General features: G+C 44.3%; 3 protein-coding genes across 3 annotated transcripts; 2 read left to right on the forward strand and 1 right to left on the reverse strand.

Annotated features, from left to right (window-relative positions):
* The first annotated feature begins 10,676 nt into the window (after positions 1-10,676).
* On the forward strand, positions 10,677-11,060 carry LOC145344726 (histone H2B-like). Its single transcript, XM_080191833.1, has one exon. The coding sequence runs from the start codon at positions 10,683-10,685 to the stop codon at positions 11,058-11,060; it is 378 nt and encodes a 125-aa protein (XP_080047959.1). The 5' UTR covers positions 10,677-10,682.
* Positions 11,061-12,457: 1,397 nt separating this feature from the next.
* Positions 12,458-12,894, forward strand: LOC145344725 (histone H2A-like). Its single transcript, XM_080191832.1, has one exon. It carries the CDS (start codon positions 12,473-12,475, stop codon positions 12,857-12,859), a length of 387 nt encoding a protein of 128 aa, XP_080047958.1. The 5' UTR covers positions 12,458-12,472; the 3' UTR covers positions 12,860-12,894.
* Positions 12,895-13,351: 457 nt separating this feature from the next.
* Positions 13,352-13,762, reverse strand: LOC145345324 (histone H3). Its single transcript, XM_080193140.1, has one exon. It carries the CDS (start codon positions 13,760-13,762, stop codon positions 13,352-13,354), a length of 411 nt encoding a protein of 136 aa, XP_080049266.1.
* Positions 13,763-14,527: the final 765 nt, after the last annotated feature.

A 14,527-nucleotide genomic window follows, 5' to 3' on the forward strand; every position in this document is an offset into this window, starting at 1 on the left:
CTCACCTGATGAAGGAGCAGCACTCCGAACACTTGTGCTACCAAATAAACCTGTTGGACTTTAACCTGGTGTTGCAAGACTACTTGCTATGCCCACCCCAGACCAATGCTAGCAATCCCACATTGTAACAAAATGCTAAACCCACAACAGAAACACAATGAAACCACTTTTGCACAACATAAATATAAACACAGGTATAGCAAGTTTCTCAAGATAAGAAGGATAAAGTAGTCAGAAAGCACACATTGATAGCTACAGTAGCAAGTAAATGTGTACACACAACTAATGTGTTAAGTGAACTCAGAGAAACTGGTGAGAAATGTGAACGCTCTATCGGAAATTGAAAGGTACGAAGTGTTCCTTGCATTGAAATATCGGTTTCCATGAAACAGAAAATGACATACCAGAGAGAGACATGAAGTAAAGGCAATACCCCCATACCAGAATCTGATAAGCGAAGGTTAAATCCCGATAGTCTTAGACTATTTCATTCACTCACCATTAACTAAGGGATACAAGATAAATTCATGGATGCTTATGTGACCCCGACATTTACAGAGAGACTATGCAAATGCAATTACATATCACAAGAGTTAAAAATGCTGAACGGAACCCACACATACACCTATCGGAAACATTTTCAGGTCAGAGACACAGTGAAAGTAAAGCACACAGCTCGTAATCAGGCACGTTATTTGCAGAATTTCAGCCATATTCATAATACAGAAAATTCAGAATAAAACAGTCAATGACGTATATCAAATATTTCAAGTTGTTGCACAGCAGTAATTAACAATATGAAGAGTGAAATTACCATACACAAACATAAGGTAAAAAAAACATCCATGGTAAGATAAAGGAAACTGTCAGACACAGAAGGGTCCCACATTCACTTGCTCTCATTTAAACAAGTGAAGAAGAGAAATTGTTCTCCCAAACCAGAAACCAACAGACGTAGAAACTTGAACCCCACTGTACACACAAACACACCACTCCCCTCTTGCTCTCTCTCTGTCACACACATACACACATGCAAACACACCCCTTCCCTCTTACAAACACACACCTTCCTCACATACACACACACATATAATTTCTGGGGAACCCTTGATCCCAGTCAACTCTTGCAGGGTGACATAAGAACATAAGAAATAGGAGCAGGAGTAGGCCAACTAGCCCTTTGAGCCTGCCCCGCCATTCAATAAGATCATGGCTGATCTGTCGTGGCTCAGTTCCACATTCCCGCCCTCTCCCCATAACCCTTAATCCTATCGCTTATCAAAAAACAATCAACCCGCGTCTTAAAAATATTTAGCGAGGCAGCCTCCACCACTTCAACGGGCAGAGAATTCCAGAGATTCACCACCCTTTGAGTGAAGAAGTTCCTCCTCAACTCTGTTCTAAACCGCCCCCCCTTTATCTTGAGGCTGTGCCCCCTAGTCCTGCTATCCTTTCTGAGCGGGAAGAGTCTCTCCAGCTCTATCCTATCCGTCCCATTCATCATCTTATACGTCTCAATGAGATCTCCCCTCATTCTTCTAAACTCTAACGAGTACAAGCCTAATTTATTCAGCCTCTCCTCATAGCTCAACCCCCTCAACTCGGGCATCAGCCTAGTAAACCTCCTCTGCACTCCCTCCAAGGCCAAAATATCCTTGCGTAAGTACGGCGCCCAAAACTGCACACGGTACTCCAGCTGCGGCCTCACCAATGCCCTATACAGCTGCAGCAAGACCTCCCTACTTTTATATTCAATCCCCCTCGCTATGAAGGCCAGCATCCCATTCGCCTTCCTGACCACCTGCTGCACCTGCAAGCTGGGTTTTTGCGACTCATGCACAAGGACCCCGAGGTCCCTCTGCACCGTCGCCTGCTGCAGTTTTTCTCCACGTAAGTAATAATCCTTCCTACCATTATTCCTACCAAAGTGGACCACCTCGCACTTGCCAACATTAAATTCCATTTGCCATTTCCTGGCTCATTCGCCCAGCCTATCTAGATCCTTCTGTAGACTCTCCCCACCCTCCGCACCCTTTCCACCAATTTTGGTGTCATCAGCAAATTTCGACACCCAACACTCGGTTCCCTCCTCCAGATCATCTATATAAATGGTAAATAGCTGAGGCCCCAGCACCGACCCCTGGGGCACTCCACTAGTCACCATCCGCCAATCCGAATAGCACCCATTGACCCCCACTCTCTGCCTCCTATTTGACAACCAGTCCTCTATCTACGCTAACACCCTACCCCCAACTCCATGCCCCCTTACCTTCTGCAATAACCTCTTGTGAGGTACCTTGTCAAACGCCTTCTGAAAATCCAGAAAGACCACATCCACCGGCTCTCTATCCACCGCCCTAGACACATCCTCATAGGATTCCAGTAAATTTGTCAGACACGACTTCCCTTTAACGAAACCGTGCTGCGTCTGCTCTATCAAGCAGTTCCCCTCAAGATGCCTCGCTATTTCCTCCTTGATGACGGATTCTAACATTTTACCTACAACAGGCGTTAAACTAACAGGCCTATAATTCCCCGCCTTTTGCCTGGCACCCTTCTTAAACAACGGCGTAACATTAGCCGTTTTCTAATCTTCCGGCACTTCCCCGGAATCCAGCGATGTCTGGAAAATAACCACCAAGGCATCCACTATCACCTCCGCCATTTCTTTCAGGACCCTCGGATGCATTCCATCCGGTCCTGGGGACTTGTCCACAATCAGCCCCTCCAGTCTGTCGAGCACCACCTCTCTAGTAACAGTAATGTCATCGAGACCCTCCAGTCCTACCACCTTTCCATCTCTAACACCAGGCAAATTATTCACGTCCTCCTCCGTGAAGAGCGAAACAAAAAAGTTATTCAAGACCTCAGGCATTTCCCCGTCCCCTACCACTAAGTCCCCCTTCTCATCTTCTAAGGGACCAACGTTCACCCTAGCCAGCCTCTTCCTTTTTATATATTTATAAAAACTCTTGCTATCCTTTTTTATATTAAGCGCTAGCCCAGCTTCATAGTTTCTCCTACCCTTCTTTATCAACTTCTTTGTCAATCTTTGTTGACATTTAAACTTCTCCCAATCCTCTTCTCGCCCACTACTCTTAGCTACTCTAAACACCTCCGCTTTTAATTTAACACTTTCCTTCACCTCCTTCGTTATCCACGGCTTATTACCTCTCCTCCTACGGTCCTTTGTCAGCACAATGGTTAGCATCACTGTCTCACAGCTCCAGGGACCTGGGTTCAGTTCTATCCTTGGGTTACTGTCTGTGTGGAGTTTATATGTTCTCCCCATGTCTGCGTAGGTTTCTTCTGTGTTCTCCAGTTTCCTCCCACAGTCTGGCAGATGTGCTGTTTAGGTGTAATGGCTATGCTAAATTCTCTGTCGCTGTGCCCTATTAAAGATGATGCAAGTCTAACTTCTTCACAAACCACTTTATTCTTTTTTATAAGTCCACATACACAAACGCAAAACCCAGTGTCACCTAGAACCGCTTTATGTATCCTAGTGATTTCTACTCAATGATTAACATCCAATGTATGACTTAAATGGAAGATGACTGTTAACCCATTCATAACACCTGAACAGGCACTTAGGGGTTTGTGCAATAACTTCATTGGCGGGTTAATGTCAGCCTACTTCTGATATAAACTTTAAACTGGTGACTGCATTTGCCTCTTGAGGAAGGATATCTTCAGCAGCTTTAAGTGCAGCCTCGGGTCTGTTGCTTTCCACTTTTGTTTTGCAGATGGCAAGATCCAGTTTATTGTGGACTGTTGCAATCTGCTGGTCGAAAATGAGTCATACAACATGGTAAAGATTGATTCAGAAATATTTTAACTTGGAATGAGGTAATAGGAAACTGGTACCATCAGAGTCAACAGTTTGCAAATCATTATATGGATCAAATTCTAAAGTTCTAAAGTTCGGGGTTATGAAGCATTCCTATAAATACAGGGCATGTAGCATTGTGTGAAGTACAATGACCAGATGTCTGTGGAAGAGCTGCCTTCCACACCACTGACCATAGTTTGATTCCCCACTTTTGCAGTGTTCCCATATTTTCTATACGTTTAATGCAATTAATTAAATATTTCCAGCATTGACATAGTTCACTGTTAAAACAAAAACAACAAAATAATCTCATGATGAATGTATTTTCAATGTAAAATTCTGTTTGATTCTGGAATAAAAACGTTTTTATAACAAAAAATATAGGCCTGTAAATTAATGAATTAATTCAAGAAAAGAAAAACAATCATTAATACTGAAACATATAATTAAAAGAAGTGTTTGCAAGCTCAGTCAATGGATTCTCCTGATGCCTGCTGAAGTGAGTAATTAAGGTAGCTACATAATAATGTTAATTTAAAAAGGCAGAACGGCATAAAGGCAAGAACACTAGTGGGGTGCCCCAGGGGTCGGTGCTGGGGCCTCAGCTATTTACCATTTATATAGATGATCTGGAGGAGGGAACCGAGTGTAGGGTGTCGAAATTTGCTGATGACACCAAGATTGGGGGAAAGGCAAATTGTGCGGAGGGTGTGGAGAGTCTGCAGAAGGATCTAGATAGGCTGGGCGAATGGGCCAGGAAATGGCAAATGGAATTTAATGTTGGCAAGTGTGAGGTGGTCCACTTTGGTAGGAAGAATGGTAGGAAGGACTATTACTTACGGGGCGAAAAACTGCAGCAGGCGACGGTGCAGAGGGACCTCGGGGTCCTTGTGCATGAGTCGCAAAAACCCAGCCTGCAGGTGCAGCAGGTGGTCAGGAAGGCGAATGGGATGCTGGCCTTCATAGCGAGGGGGATTGAATATAAAAGTAGGGAGGTCTTGCTGCAGCTGTATAGGGCATTGGTGAGGCCGCAGCTGGAGTACTGTGTGCAGTTTTGGGCGCCGCACCTGCGCAAGGATATTTTGGCCTTGGAGGGAGTGCAGAGGAGGTTTACTAGGCTGATACCGGAGTTGAGGGGGTTGAGCTATGAGGAGAGGCTGAATAAACTAGGCTTGTACTCGTTAGAGTTTAGAAGAATGAGGGGAGATCTCATTGAGACGTATAAGATGATGAATGGGATGGATAGGATAGAGGTGGAAAGACTCTTCCCGCTCAAAAAAGACAGTAGGACTAGGGGGCACAGCCTCAAGATAAAGGGGGGGCGGTTCAGAACGGAGTTGAGGAGGAACTTCTTCACTCAAAGGGTGGTGAATCTCTGGAATTCTCTGCCCGTTGAAGTGGTGGAGGCTGCCTCGCTAAATATTTTTAAGAAGCGGGTTGATGGGTTTTTGATAAGAGAGGGGATTAAGGGTTATGGGGAGAGGGCGGGAAAGTGGAACTGAGCCACGACAGATCAGCCATGATCTTATTGAATGGCGGGGCAGGCTCGAAGGGCCAGATGGCCTACTCCTGCTCCTATTTCTTATGTTCTTATGTTCTTATGTTCTTAACACCTGAAATGCCGAGATAATTCTGACACAATGTGGATAAACTGTCACTGACAAAGTATACTAACACTGCCAGATCATCAGGCCCAATGTAACGAAGAATATAATTATCCAGTCCCACACTGTTTCCCAGGTCAGGAAACTATTTTCAATCCAAGAGTAAAATAGTCTGCCATTGGATGACTTTTTCAAATTTCCCTCTAACCCAGTTGAGAAGGGGGGACATCAACTACAGAATTTTAAAACTCCAGATTTAAAAATCCTATGTGAAACTTGTCAGAAGTCAAATAGCTAATCTTAGCTAGAATGAGCAGTGCATAACTTACAAGCAGAATCTGGATGAATTGTGATGAAGCTCCCAAGAATTCAGCCAAGGCCACATGTTGTATATCAGTCCAACATATAAAAAAAATCCTAGTGCATTGTATAAAACTGAAAGATAAGAGGGCAAATCTTTTATTACACACTGCAAGAGTTAAATGCAAGGTCATGAATCTGATTGACACATTTTAGAATTCACGTAGTTTCAAAATGAATACCATTCCACAACTCAAATGCAGTGAGAGTACCCTATTAGTGTAATGTAGATCGAATCCATATTATAAATTAGATCCTATGATGAACAAATATTACTTAATATGTTAGTATATTAAACGAGTAGTTTCCAACACAATGCCTGAGATAAAAAAAAGTTGACATACAGAATGTCCCACACTTACATATGACAAAATAGGTACAGATTGAAAACTACACTTATATAGATAAGCAGAGAATCATCGAAGCAAAATGAATCTGTCATTCACATTCTTGCCTCACACAGATGCAAGGATAACATATTTCAACACTTACCAGTGAATAAAATAATTGCTGATAGATTGCGACCTGTATACACAATACTAGAGGCTGACAGACTGAGGATGGAAACTTTAATTATAAAAACTGCCTCAAATGGAAGCGATATAATAAATCCCACAGTCAGTTACACTCTCCGAAATAGAATAGGGAAAATAATTTGGCTAACAATAAAAAAACACAAATACAGAAACTACCCCACAATCAGATACAATTAGAAACTGATGCAATGTATCAGGTACTGAATGACACAGATAATGATGGCACACTCACACCCAACAGCAGAAACACAGGGAATTTAAATTAACCAAACAAACAATATCAGCTACATCCTGATGAGTTAATCCACATTCGTGTTTGATTCAAGGGCAATGTAGAATCATGTCTTCAGTCACAAAATGCCCCAGGACCTGAGGAGCAATGCACTAAACCCAACTCACTGAGATTATAAGGAAATTAAGCACAGAACTTTCATCACAGTCATATATGTAGATTTTGTTTTTTCAAAATCGAATAGATAGAGAGCTAAATCCATTGACATAAGAACATAAGAAATAGGAGCAGGAGTAGGCCATCTAGCCCTTCGAGCCTGCCCCGCCATTCAATAAGATCATGGCTGATCTGTCGTGGCTCAGTTCCACATTCCCGGCCTCTCCCCATAACCCTTAATCCCCTCGCTTATCAAAAACCCATCAACCCGCGTCTTAAAAATATTTAGCGAGGCAGCCTCCACCACTTCAACGGGCAGAGAATTCCAGAGATTCACCACCCTTTGAGTGAAGAAGTTCCTCCTCAACTCCGTTCTAAACCGTCCCCCCTTTATCTTGAGGCTGTGCCCCCTAGTCCTACTGTCCTTTCTGAGAGGGAAGAGTCTCTCTACCTCTATCCTATCCATCCCATTCATCATCTTATACGTCTCAATGAGATCTTCCCTCATTCTTCTAAACTCTAACGAGTACAAGCCTAGTTTATTCAGCCTCTCCTCATAGCTCAACCCCCTCAACTCCGGCATCAGCCTAGTAAACCTCCTCTGCACTCCCTCCAAGGCCAAAATATCCTTGCGTATATATAACATGCCACAGATTGAATGGCACTAAAGAAATCTAACTGAAATATTTTGACTGCATCACAATCAACTTTAACTTCACATTAACTCCAGACAGATAGTTTTGGAAAGCACTCTCACAGGTTTACCAGACACAGATTGATTCCCAGATATGCATACTTTATAAATACTGAACGATACGTAGAGGCACAATATCTATGTACTTACATATAAATGCAAAAACGGTGAGTGCAGAGAAATGCAAATGGTTCAGTGTACACAGCAAGGAGAAATTGTAGAGCAAACAATATTTCACAATCATTATGAACAATCGTCAAACAAAAGGATTTCTACACAAGAATGAATGAAAAAGTGCAGATTACCACAAACTGACTGTAGAAAGAAAGCAACATTATTGTGACAGTGAAAGAAAAAACAGCAACACTCACTTGCAAAAGAATAAAGCCAAAAACCAGAATTGCATAAAAAAAGTTCAGCGAACCAGATTTATTGTAGTTAACAATACTCACATTGGAAACTATTGAACAGAGGTTCATTAAGTTAGTGCCAGGGTGCAGGGTGTCCTATGATGAGAGACTGATTAAATTAGAATTATGTTCCCTAGAGTTTAGTCTCTTGAGAAGCTGAAGAAGATGGGACGCCAGTTCAGAAAATGCAAAGACAGGATAGAAAACATTCACAATTCAGGTAAAGGTAGCAAAGAATGGACATATCCACTTTCCAGAGAGAGAGAGAGAGAGGAAGAGACAGAGTTTGAAAACACTCAATCAATGATGAGAATGAATTGCTTACAGAATATAATGCAATTATAATAAAGTTACTAACAGTTAGAGAATAAAACCAGTCGCACATGATTAGAAGTAGATAGGTGCAGAGTAAAAACAATGATATGTTATGAAATAGACCAGGATAACACCAAAAATAATAGATCAGAATTAGACAGGTACAGAGTAATTTTTTTTAAAAAAAACAGTATTGGTAGACAATAACACATATATCAGAATGTGATATATTCAGCCACTGACAACTCCAGGGTGCTTCACAACTCCAGGGACCTGAGTTCAATTCCAGCCTTGGGTGCCTGTCCGTGTCGAGTCTGCACACTCTCCCCGTGTCTGTGTGGGTTTCCTCTGGGCACTCTGGTTTTCTCCCACACACCAAAAATGTGAAGGTTAGGTGGAATCACCATGTTACATTAGCAGGGATGTGAAGGTTTGGTGGATTGCCCATGGTAAATGTGTGGGGTTGCGGGGATGGAGTGAAGCAAGCATCCTGGATGGAATACTGTTTAGGGAGGGAAGATGGCACAATGGTTATCATTGCTGCCTCACAGTATCAGGGACCCGGGTTCAATTCAAAGAACAAAAACAGCCCGGGAAACAGGCCCTTCGGCCCAATGAGCCCGCGCAGCCATCTTAACACCAGTCCCCCCCTCCACCCATGACACTTATCTATTGTTTTGTGGCCATCCACATTGAGGGAAACTAATTTAGGGACAATTTATTACTGCTAATCAGCCTAATAGCACATCTTTGGGGTGTGGGAGGAACCTGGAGAAAACCCACACAAGCACGGGGAGAATGCGCAAACTCCCACAGACACTGGCACAAGTCCATGTGTCTGCACAGCAATCAGCGATAGTCACTGAGCTGTCGTCTTGCCCAGTATCTGGTCCAGTTTAAGCACACACTAACGACATGAAGCACTAGGCCAATCTCGATACAACCAAGAGCGGCCCAAGTATGACCCATCGCGTGTATGCCCCTTGTTGGACAACAAGGCGGACCAACTTAAAACCTGTGAATGAAAAGAGAAAAAAAAATTATTCCAGCCTCAGGTCACTGTGTGTGTGGAATTTGCATGTTCAGCCCGTAACTGTGTAGGTTTCCACCGGGTGCTTCAGTTTCCACCCTCAATCAAAAGGTCCAAATGTTGTTTGGGTGTGCTAAATTGTCCCGTAGCGTCAGGGGGACTAGCAAAGTAAACATATGGGGTTTTAAGGTTTGGGCCAGGTGGGATTATTGTCGGTGCAGACTCGATGGGCCAAGTGGTTTCCTTCTACACCGTAATCACATTTTGATTTAATGTTTTAAGTTTCCTTTAGACTTTGGTTTTGTTCGGGCTGTCCCCTCTTCCTTTTTGGGGGTCTGCCCCTTTTAATTTGTCCCTAAGTTAATTTGAGTTTGTTTACTTGTTTGGTGCCTTAAAAGAGCACCCCCCACCCCCCAGTTCTGCACCGTAGGGATTCTATGATACTTGATCATTGTTGAAGCAGGCCATTCGGCCCACTGAGTGGCAGTTACTATCTAAAAGACCGATCTTATCCAGACCCCTATCTCCGTAACCTTTTTTATGCCGCTACCACCCTAACCTGCCCTGTTGGGACACTAAGGGGCAATTTAGCATGGACAATCAATTTAACCTTCCCACATTTGGAATGTGAGAGAAAACCGGCGCACAAGGATGACATGGAATGCAAACACTAGTTTTTTTTTCCAAAAATAAACTTTATTCATAAAATTCTCAAGTAATCTATTGCAAATGTACAGGGCTTTGAACAGCAAACAATGTGGAATCAAAACATTTTTACAGATCTGTCCAAATTATAGTGACTACATTTCAATACTTAAAAACTATATCCATGTCTCAATATTTACAGATTTGTGCAAATTACAATGATTACATTTCAATACTTAAAGCTATATACATGCCTCAATAAATTACTGTGTGCCATTAGTGCTCAGATTGGTACACAGCTACGCAGGTCGAGGGTATTCTGCAGTCCCTGGGCCCTCGGTCTGCCTCCGTTAAAAGGCCTTACAATGTGGCCTTTCCCCACTGTGCCTTTGCGGCGGCTGCCCCAAGCTTCAGCCCGTCCCTCAGCACGTAGTCCTAGACCTTAGAATGTGCCAGTCTGCAACACTCGGTCGAGGACAGTTCTTTCAGCTGGAAGATCAGCAACTTTCGGGCGGACCAAAGTGCGTCCTTCACCGAGTTGACGACCTTCCAAACACTAGTTTTACCAGTAAAGAGAATGCGCTGGTGCAGCCAGAGAGTGTGAGCGAGCCTGGGGATTGTTTGAGTAGGGAGACAGCAAGGGGAGTGACGGATGTGACAACAAAGGTTATGGGTGTGAGGAGCAATAACTGTGATTGGTTGTTTGAGCTAACCCAATAAACAAAAAAACCTCACATTTTTGCATATTAGCCAATGGTGAACGCGTCTTTTTCCAATCCTTCATTTGCATAGTTGCCTGGGTTAGTCTATAAAAGAAAGGTTCAGACGGGAATTTTAGTTAATTTAGTGTCTGCAATCTGCGTGCACAATGCCTGAAGAAAAGAAACTCCAAGCTTCCAAGAAGGGCGCTAAAAAAGCCCAGAAGAAACCGGCCACAAAAAGCGGCAAGAAGAGGAGGAGGTCCAGAAGGGAGAGTTACGGCATCTACATCTACAAAGTGATGAAGCAGGTTCACCCCGACACCGGCATCTCCTCCAAGGCCATGAGCATCATGAACTCGTTCGTCAACGACATCTTCGAGCGCATCGCGGGTGAGGCTTCCCGCCTGGCCCATTACAACAAGCGCAGCACCATCAGCTCCCGGGAGATCCAGACCGCAGTGCGCCTGTTGCTGCCCGGGGAACTGGCCAAGCACGCCGTGTCGGAGGGAACAAAGGCCGTGACCAAGTATACCAGCTCCAAGTAAAACTGACGAATGCACTGAAAAAAGTACACCCAAAACAACCAAACGGCTCTTTTAAGAGCCACCCACAACTTCTGTGAGAAAGCTATACTTTCATCGCTTGAGAAATTACGTATTTCTACTTCCCTTTTTCATTAGAGTTTCAAACAGTGTGTCCTGCATAGAGTAATATGATTGTTAACTATTGCCCATGGTTAATGTCTGGGGACTGACCCCCTGAGAGGAGTCAGTGGCCGGAGGAGTTGACATTCGGGAGAATTGACATGAGGGAGAGAGAGCAAATAGAGGACGAATGTTTCAAATTCCAGTTCTGTTCCGGTTTGGTCTCTATAACCGATCATTTCATTCCCTGTTAACCCCGGTGTTTCATGAAGTCTCAACCTCATTACCGGGAAATTTAAACCAAAATGTGTTCTCTGCTTTTGAGAGGCTCCAATAGGGAACAATCCAGAACACGGAGACGGTATGAGAATATTGCTTTACAATACAACCTTAATTTGTTGACTATCCACGCCATTATTGTCTAAAGTATGAGAAATGGGTCTTTCCGCCGCCAGGAAAAAAAAGACCGAAATTAAACCCGAATTGATCCCGGTTTGCAAGAGAATCTCAGACTTGTGATAAAACAGGAAAATTATGGACTGAAATTTCTAAACGTTCTTATTAGGAGGTGTTAACTATTTACAGAATTTCAGAATCCCTATAGAGCAGGAGTAGCCATTCGGCCCATCTGGGGAACATTTGGGTGAAACTTCTATTGTTTCTGACGAATATCGGCGGATGAATTTTTTAAAAAAATAAATTTTGGGATTCTGCTAATTTGCCATTTGGAACTCCAGGAAGAGAGTGTGGCTGAATGTTAAAAATCCCACATTAAAGCTGGTTGATAATTTTATTATTTGTTCTACACGCTGGCGGGATTTTAAATGTGCAAAACAATCGGTTGGGATTTGAAAATGTGGCTCCTGACTTCCCGCCCTCCGATTTTCTGATTAAAATTCCCACTTCTCAGTTACAGCGAAATCACACACAAAATCAGAAAATGACTTAAACAAGAAAATTTTAGATTACGGAGAGAAATGAAGTACATCGAATCTTGAACTAAAATCCGAATTACCTCTTAATAATTCCTGCTGGAATTGTGTGCGCATTTTGGCGCTTATTTAAAATTTGAAATAAAGAATCGGTTGGAATTTGAGAATTTGGCGCCCTTACTTTCCGCCCTCAGCACCGGAACCTTTCCCGATTGGTGCTTTAAACAGATATCTGATTGGACATTGTGGAGAAGGTCTCATTAGGGTTTTCCCCATAGCCAATCAGCAATGTGTGCACCGCCATCCCTCCCCAAGCTATAAGAGAAGTGAATCTGGGCGGCTTTTTTCATTCTCTGTTAAAGTCTTTGTGAGATTGTGACGATGTCTGGAAGAGGAAAGACCGGCGGGAAAGCTCGCACCAAGCCCAAGTCTCGCTCCTCCCGGGCTGGACTGCAGTTCCCGGTTGGCCGTGTTCACAGGCTCCTGAGAAAAGGCAACTATGCGGAGCGTGTGGGTGCCGGAGCCCCGGTCTACCTGGCTGCTGTGCTCGAGTATCTGACGGCCGAAATCCTGGAGTTGGCCGGCAACGCGGCCCGGGACAACAAGAAAACCCGTATCATCCCCAGACACCTCCAGCTGGCCGTGCGCAACGACGAGGAGCTCAACAAGCTGCTGGGAGGAGTGACCATCGCTCAGGGCGGAGTGCTGCCTAATATCCAGGCCGTACTGCTGCCCAAGAAAACCGCTGCGGCATCTAAAACCAAGTAAAGCGATAACTCTGAAATCTAACGACCCCAAAGGCTCTTTTCAGAGCCACTCACTTCCTTTGTGAAAGGGCGACGCCATTCTCCACCCGATTAGGGGTGATTCTGTGAATTCCTTTAACTTCCCACGAATATGAACAGGATTGAGAAGCTATCGCTAAATCTGTGGGGGTGAGGTTACTGTAAGGGACTTGACGTTTGTATAATGAATCACCGCGTGCGCTGCATTTAATTTAAACTCAGATCAGTTTAAATGTAATACACACTGCCGCACAACCGTTAACATACCATGCACGGAGATGACAGATTTAAAAAAAAACCTAATTAGAAACAAAAAAAAACCGAATGAGGCCTTTTCCACAATGAATAGGTTAATAAAATGAAATGGAAGAACGCACGCTACGCCACCGCTATATACTCCGTGCTGTAGCTCTTTCCCTGATAGACGTGGTGGCTCTGAAAAGAGCCTTTGTTTGATTGGGGTTGAGCTGAGTTTTTAAGCGCGCTCCCCGCGGATGCGGCGGGCCAGCTGGATGTCTTTGGGCATGATGGTGACTCGCTTGGCGTGGATGGCGCACAGGTTGGTGTCCTCAAAGAGCCCCACCAGGTAAGCCTCGCTGGCCTCCTGCAGGGCCATGACGGCCGAGCTCTGGAAGCGCAGGTCGGTCTTGAAGTCCTGAGCGATCTCCCGCACCAGGCGCTGGAAGGGCAGCTTGCGGATCAGCAGCTCGGTGGATTTCTGGTAACGGCGGATCTCCCGCAGAGCCACAGTGCCGGGCCGGTAGCGGTGAGGCTTCTTCACTCCACCCGTGGCTGGAGCGCTCTTGCGGGCAGCTTTGGTAGCCAGCTGCTTGCGGGGAGCTTTCCCGCCGGTTGACTTGCGCGCTGTCTGCTTGGTTCTGGCCATGATGTGTAACTGTGTGGGACACAAAGGCTGAGAATGTGGGCACCGCTCTGAGTGTCTATTGAATACATTCTAGTCACCGCCCTCTGCTCCTGACTGGACGCTGCCCCATCCCGTGGACAAGTTTGAAAGAGTGGGCAGCAAGGGCTTCAGGGCCCTGATTGGAGGAAGTCTAACTGACAATTCACCCATTTCAAAAAAATAACCGCCAATCTCTGAGTGACAAGAAACGGAAATTAAAGAAAACTGACCTTGAAGCGAATTGGCTCAATTTTAAAAATCACAGAAGATCTCAATGTTTGAGGACTGCCTTAGTACCAGGGATAAATTCAGATTCATTCCTTGATAGACCTATGCCAGGTTTGGATAAAACTCCAAGTGTTATCCGAAAAACGGAATGTCACACATAGACTTCGTGTGTACACGGGATTGCTTCGAGCGAAGCCCAGTAAGTGTTAAGGGGCAACCGGCCTCTTCACTTGTTTAATGTATTGGAGCGGAATGGATAGCGGAAGTATCGGCGGTACGGAATGTGGGATCTTCTGCTCTGTTTTTCTAAACCGCGTTTATGATCTAATTCATAACGTTGATTCTGTCTTTCTGCAGACCAATTGAAGAAATGGAATAAAGCATAGAAACTCGAAGCAGGAGTTGGCCATTCCAGCCTGCTCCACCATTCATTTTAGTTATGGCTGATCATCGAATTCAGTATCCTGATTCCTCTCCTTCTCATCATATCCCTTGACTCCTTTAGCCCTAAGAAGTATA

Source organism: Carcharhinus amblyrhynchos, chromosome 7 (genome assembly GCF_965287045.1).
Source record: "Carcharhinus amblyrhynchos chromosome 7, sCarAmb.v2.hapA, whole genome shotgun sequence".
NCBI classification, from domain to species: Eukaryota; Metazoa; Chordata; class Chondrichthyes; order Carcharhiniformes; family Carcharhinidae; genus Carcharhinus; species Carcharhinus amblyrhynchos.

Bases quoted from the DNA above. Each gene is read 5' to 3' on its own strand.
- LOC145344725 (XM_080191832.1), top strand. From the start codon at position 12,473: ATGTCTGGAAGAGGAAAGACCGGCGGGAAAGCTCGCACCAAGCCCAAG.
- LOC145345324 (XM_080193140.1), bottom strand. From the start codon at position 13,762: ATGGCCAGAACCAAGCAGACAGCGCGCAAGTCAACCGGCGGGAAAGCT.
- LOC145344726 (XM_080191833.1), top strand. From the start codon at position 10,683: ATGCCTGAAGAAAAGAAACTCCAAGCTTCCAAGAAGGGCGCTAAAAAA.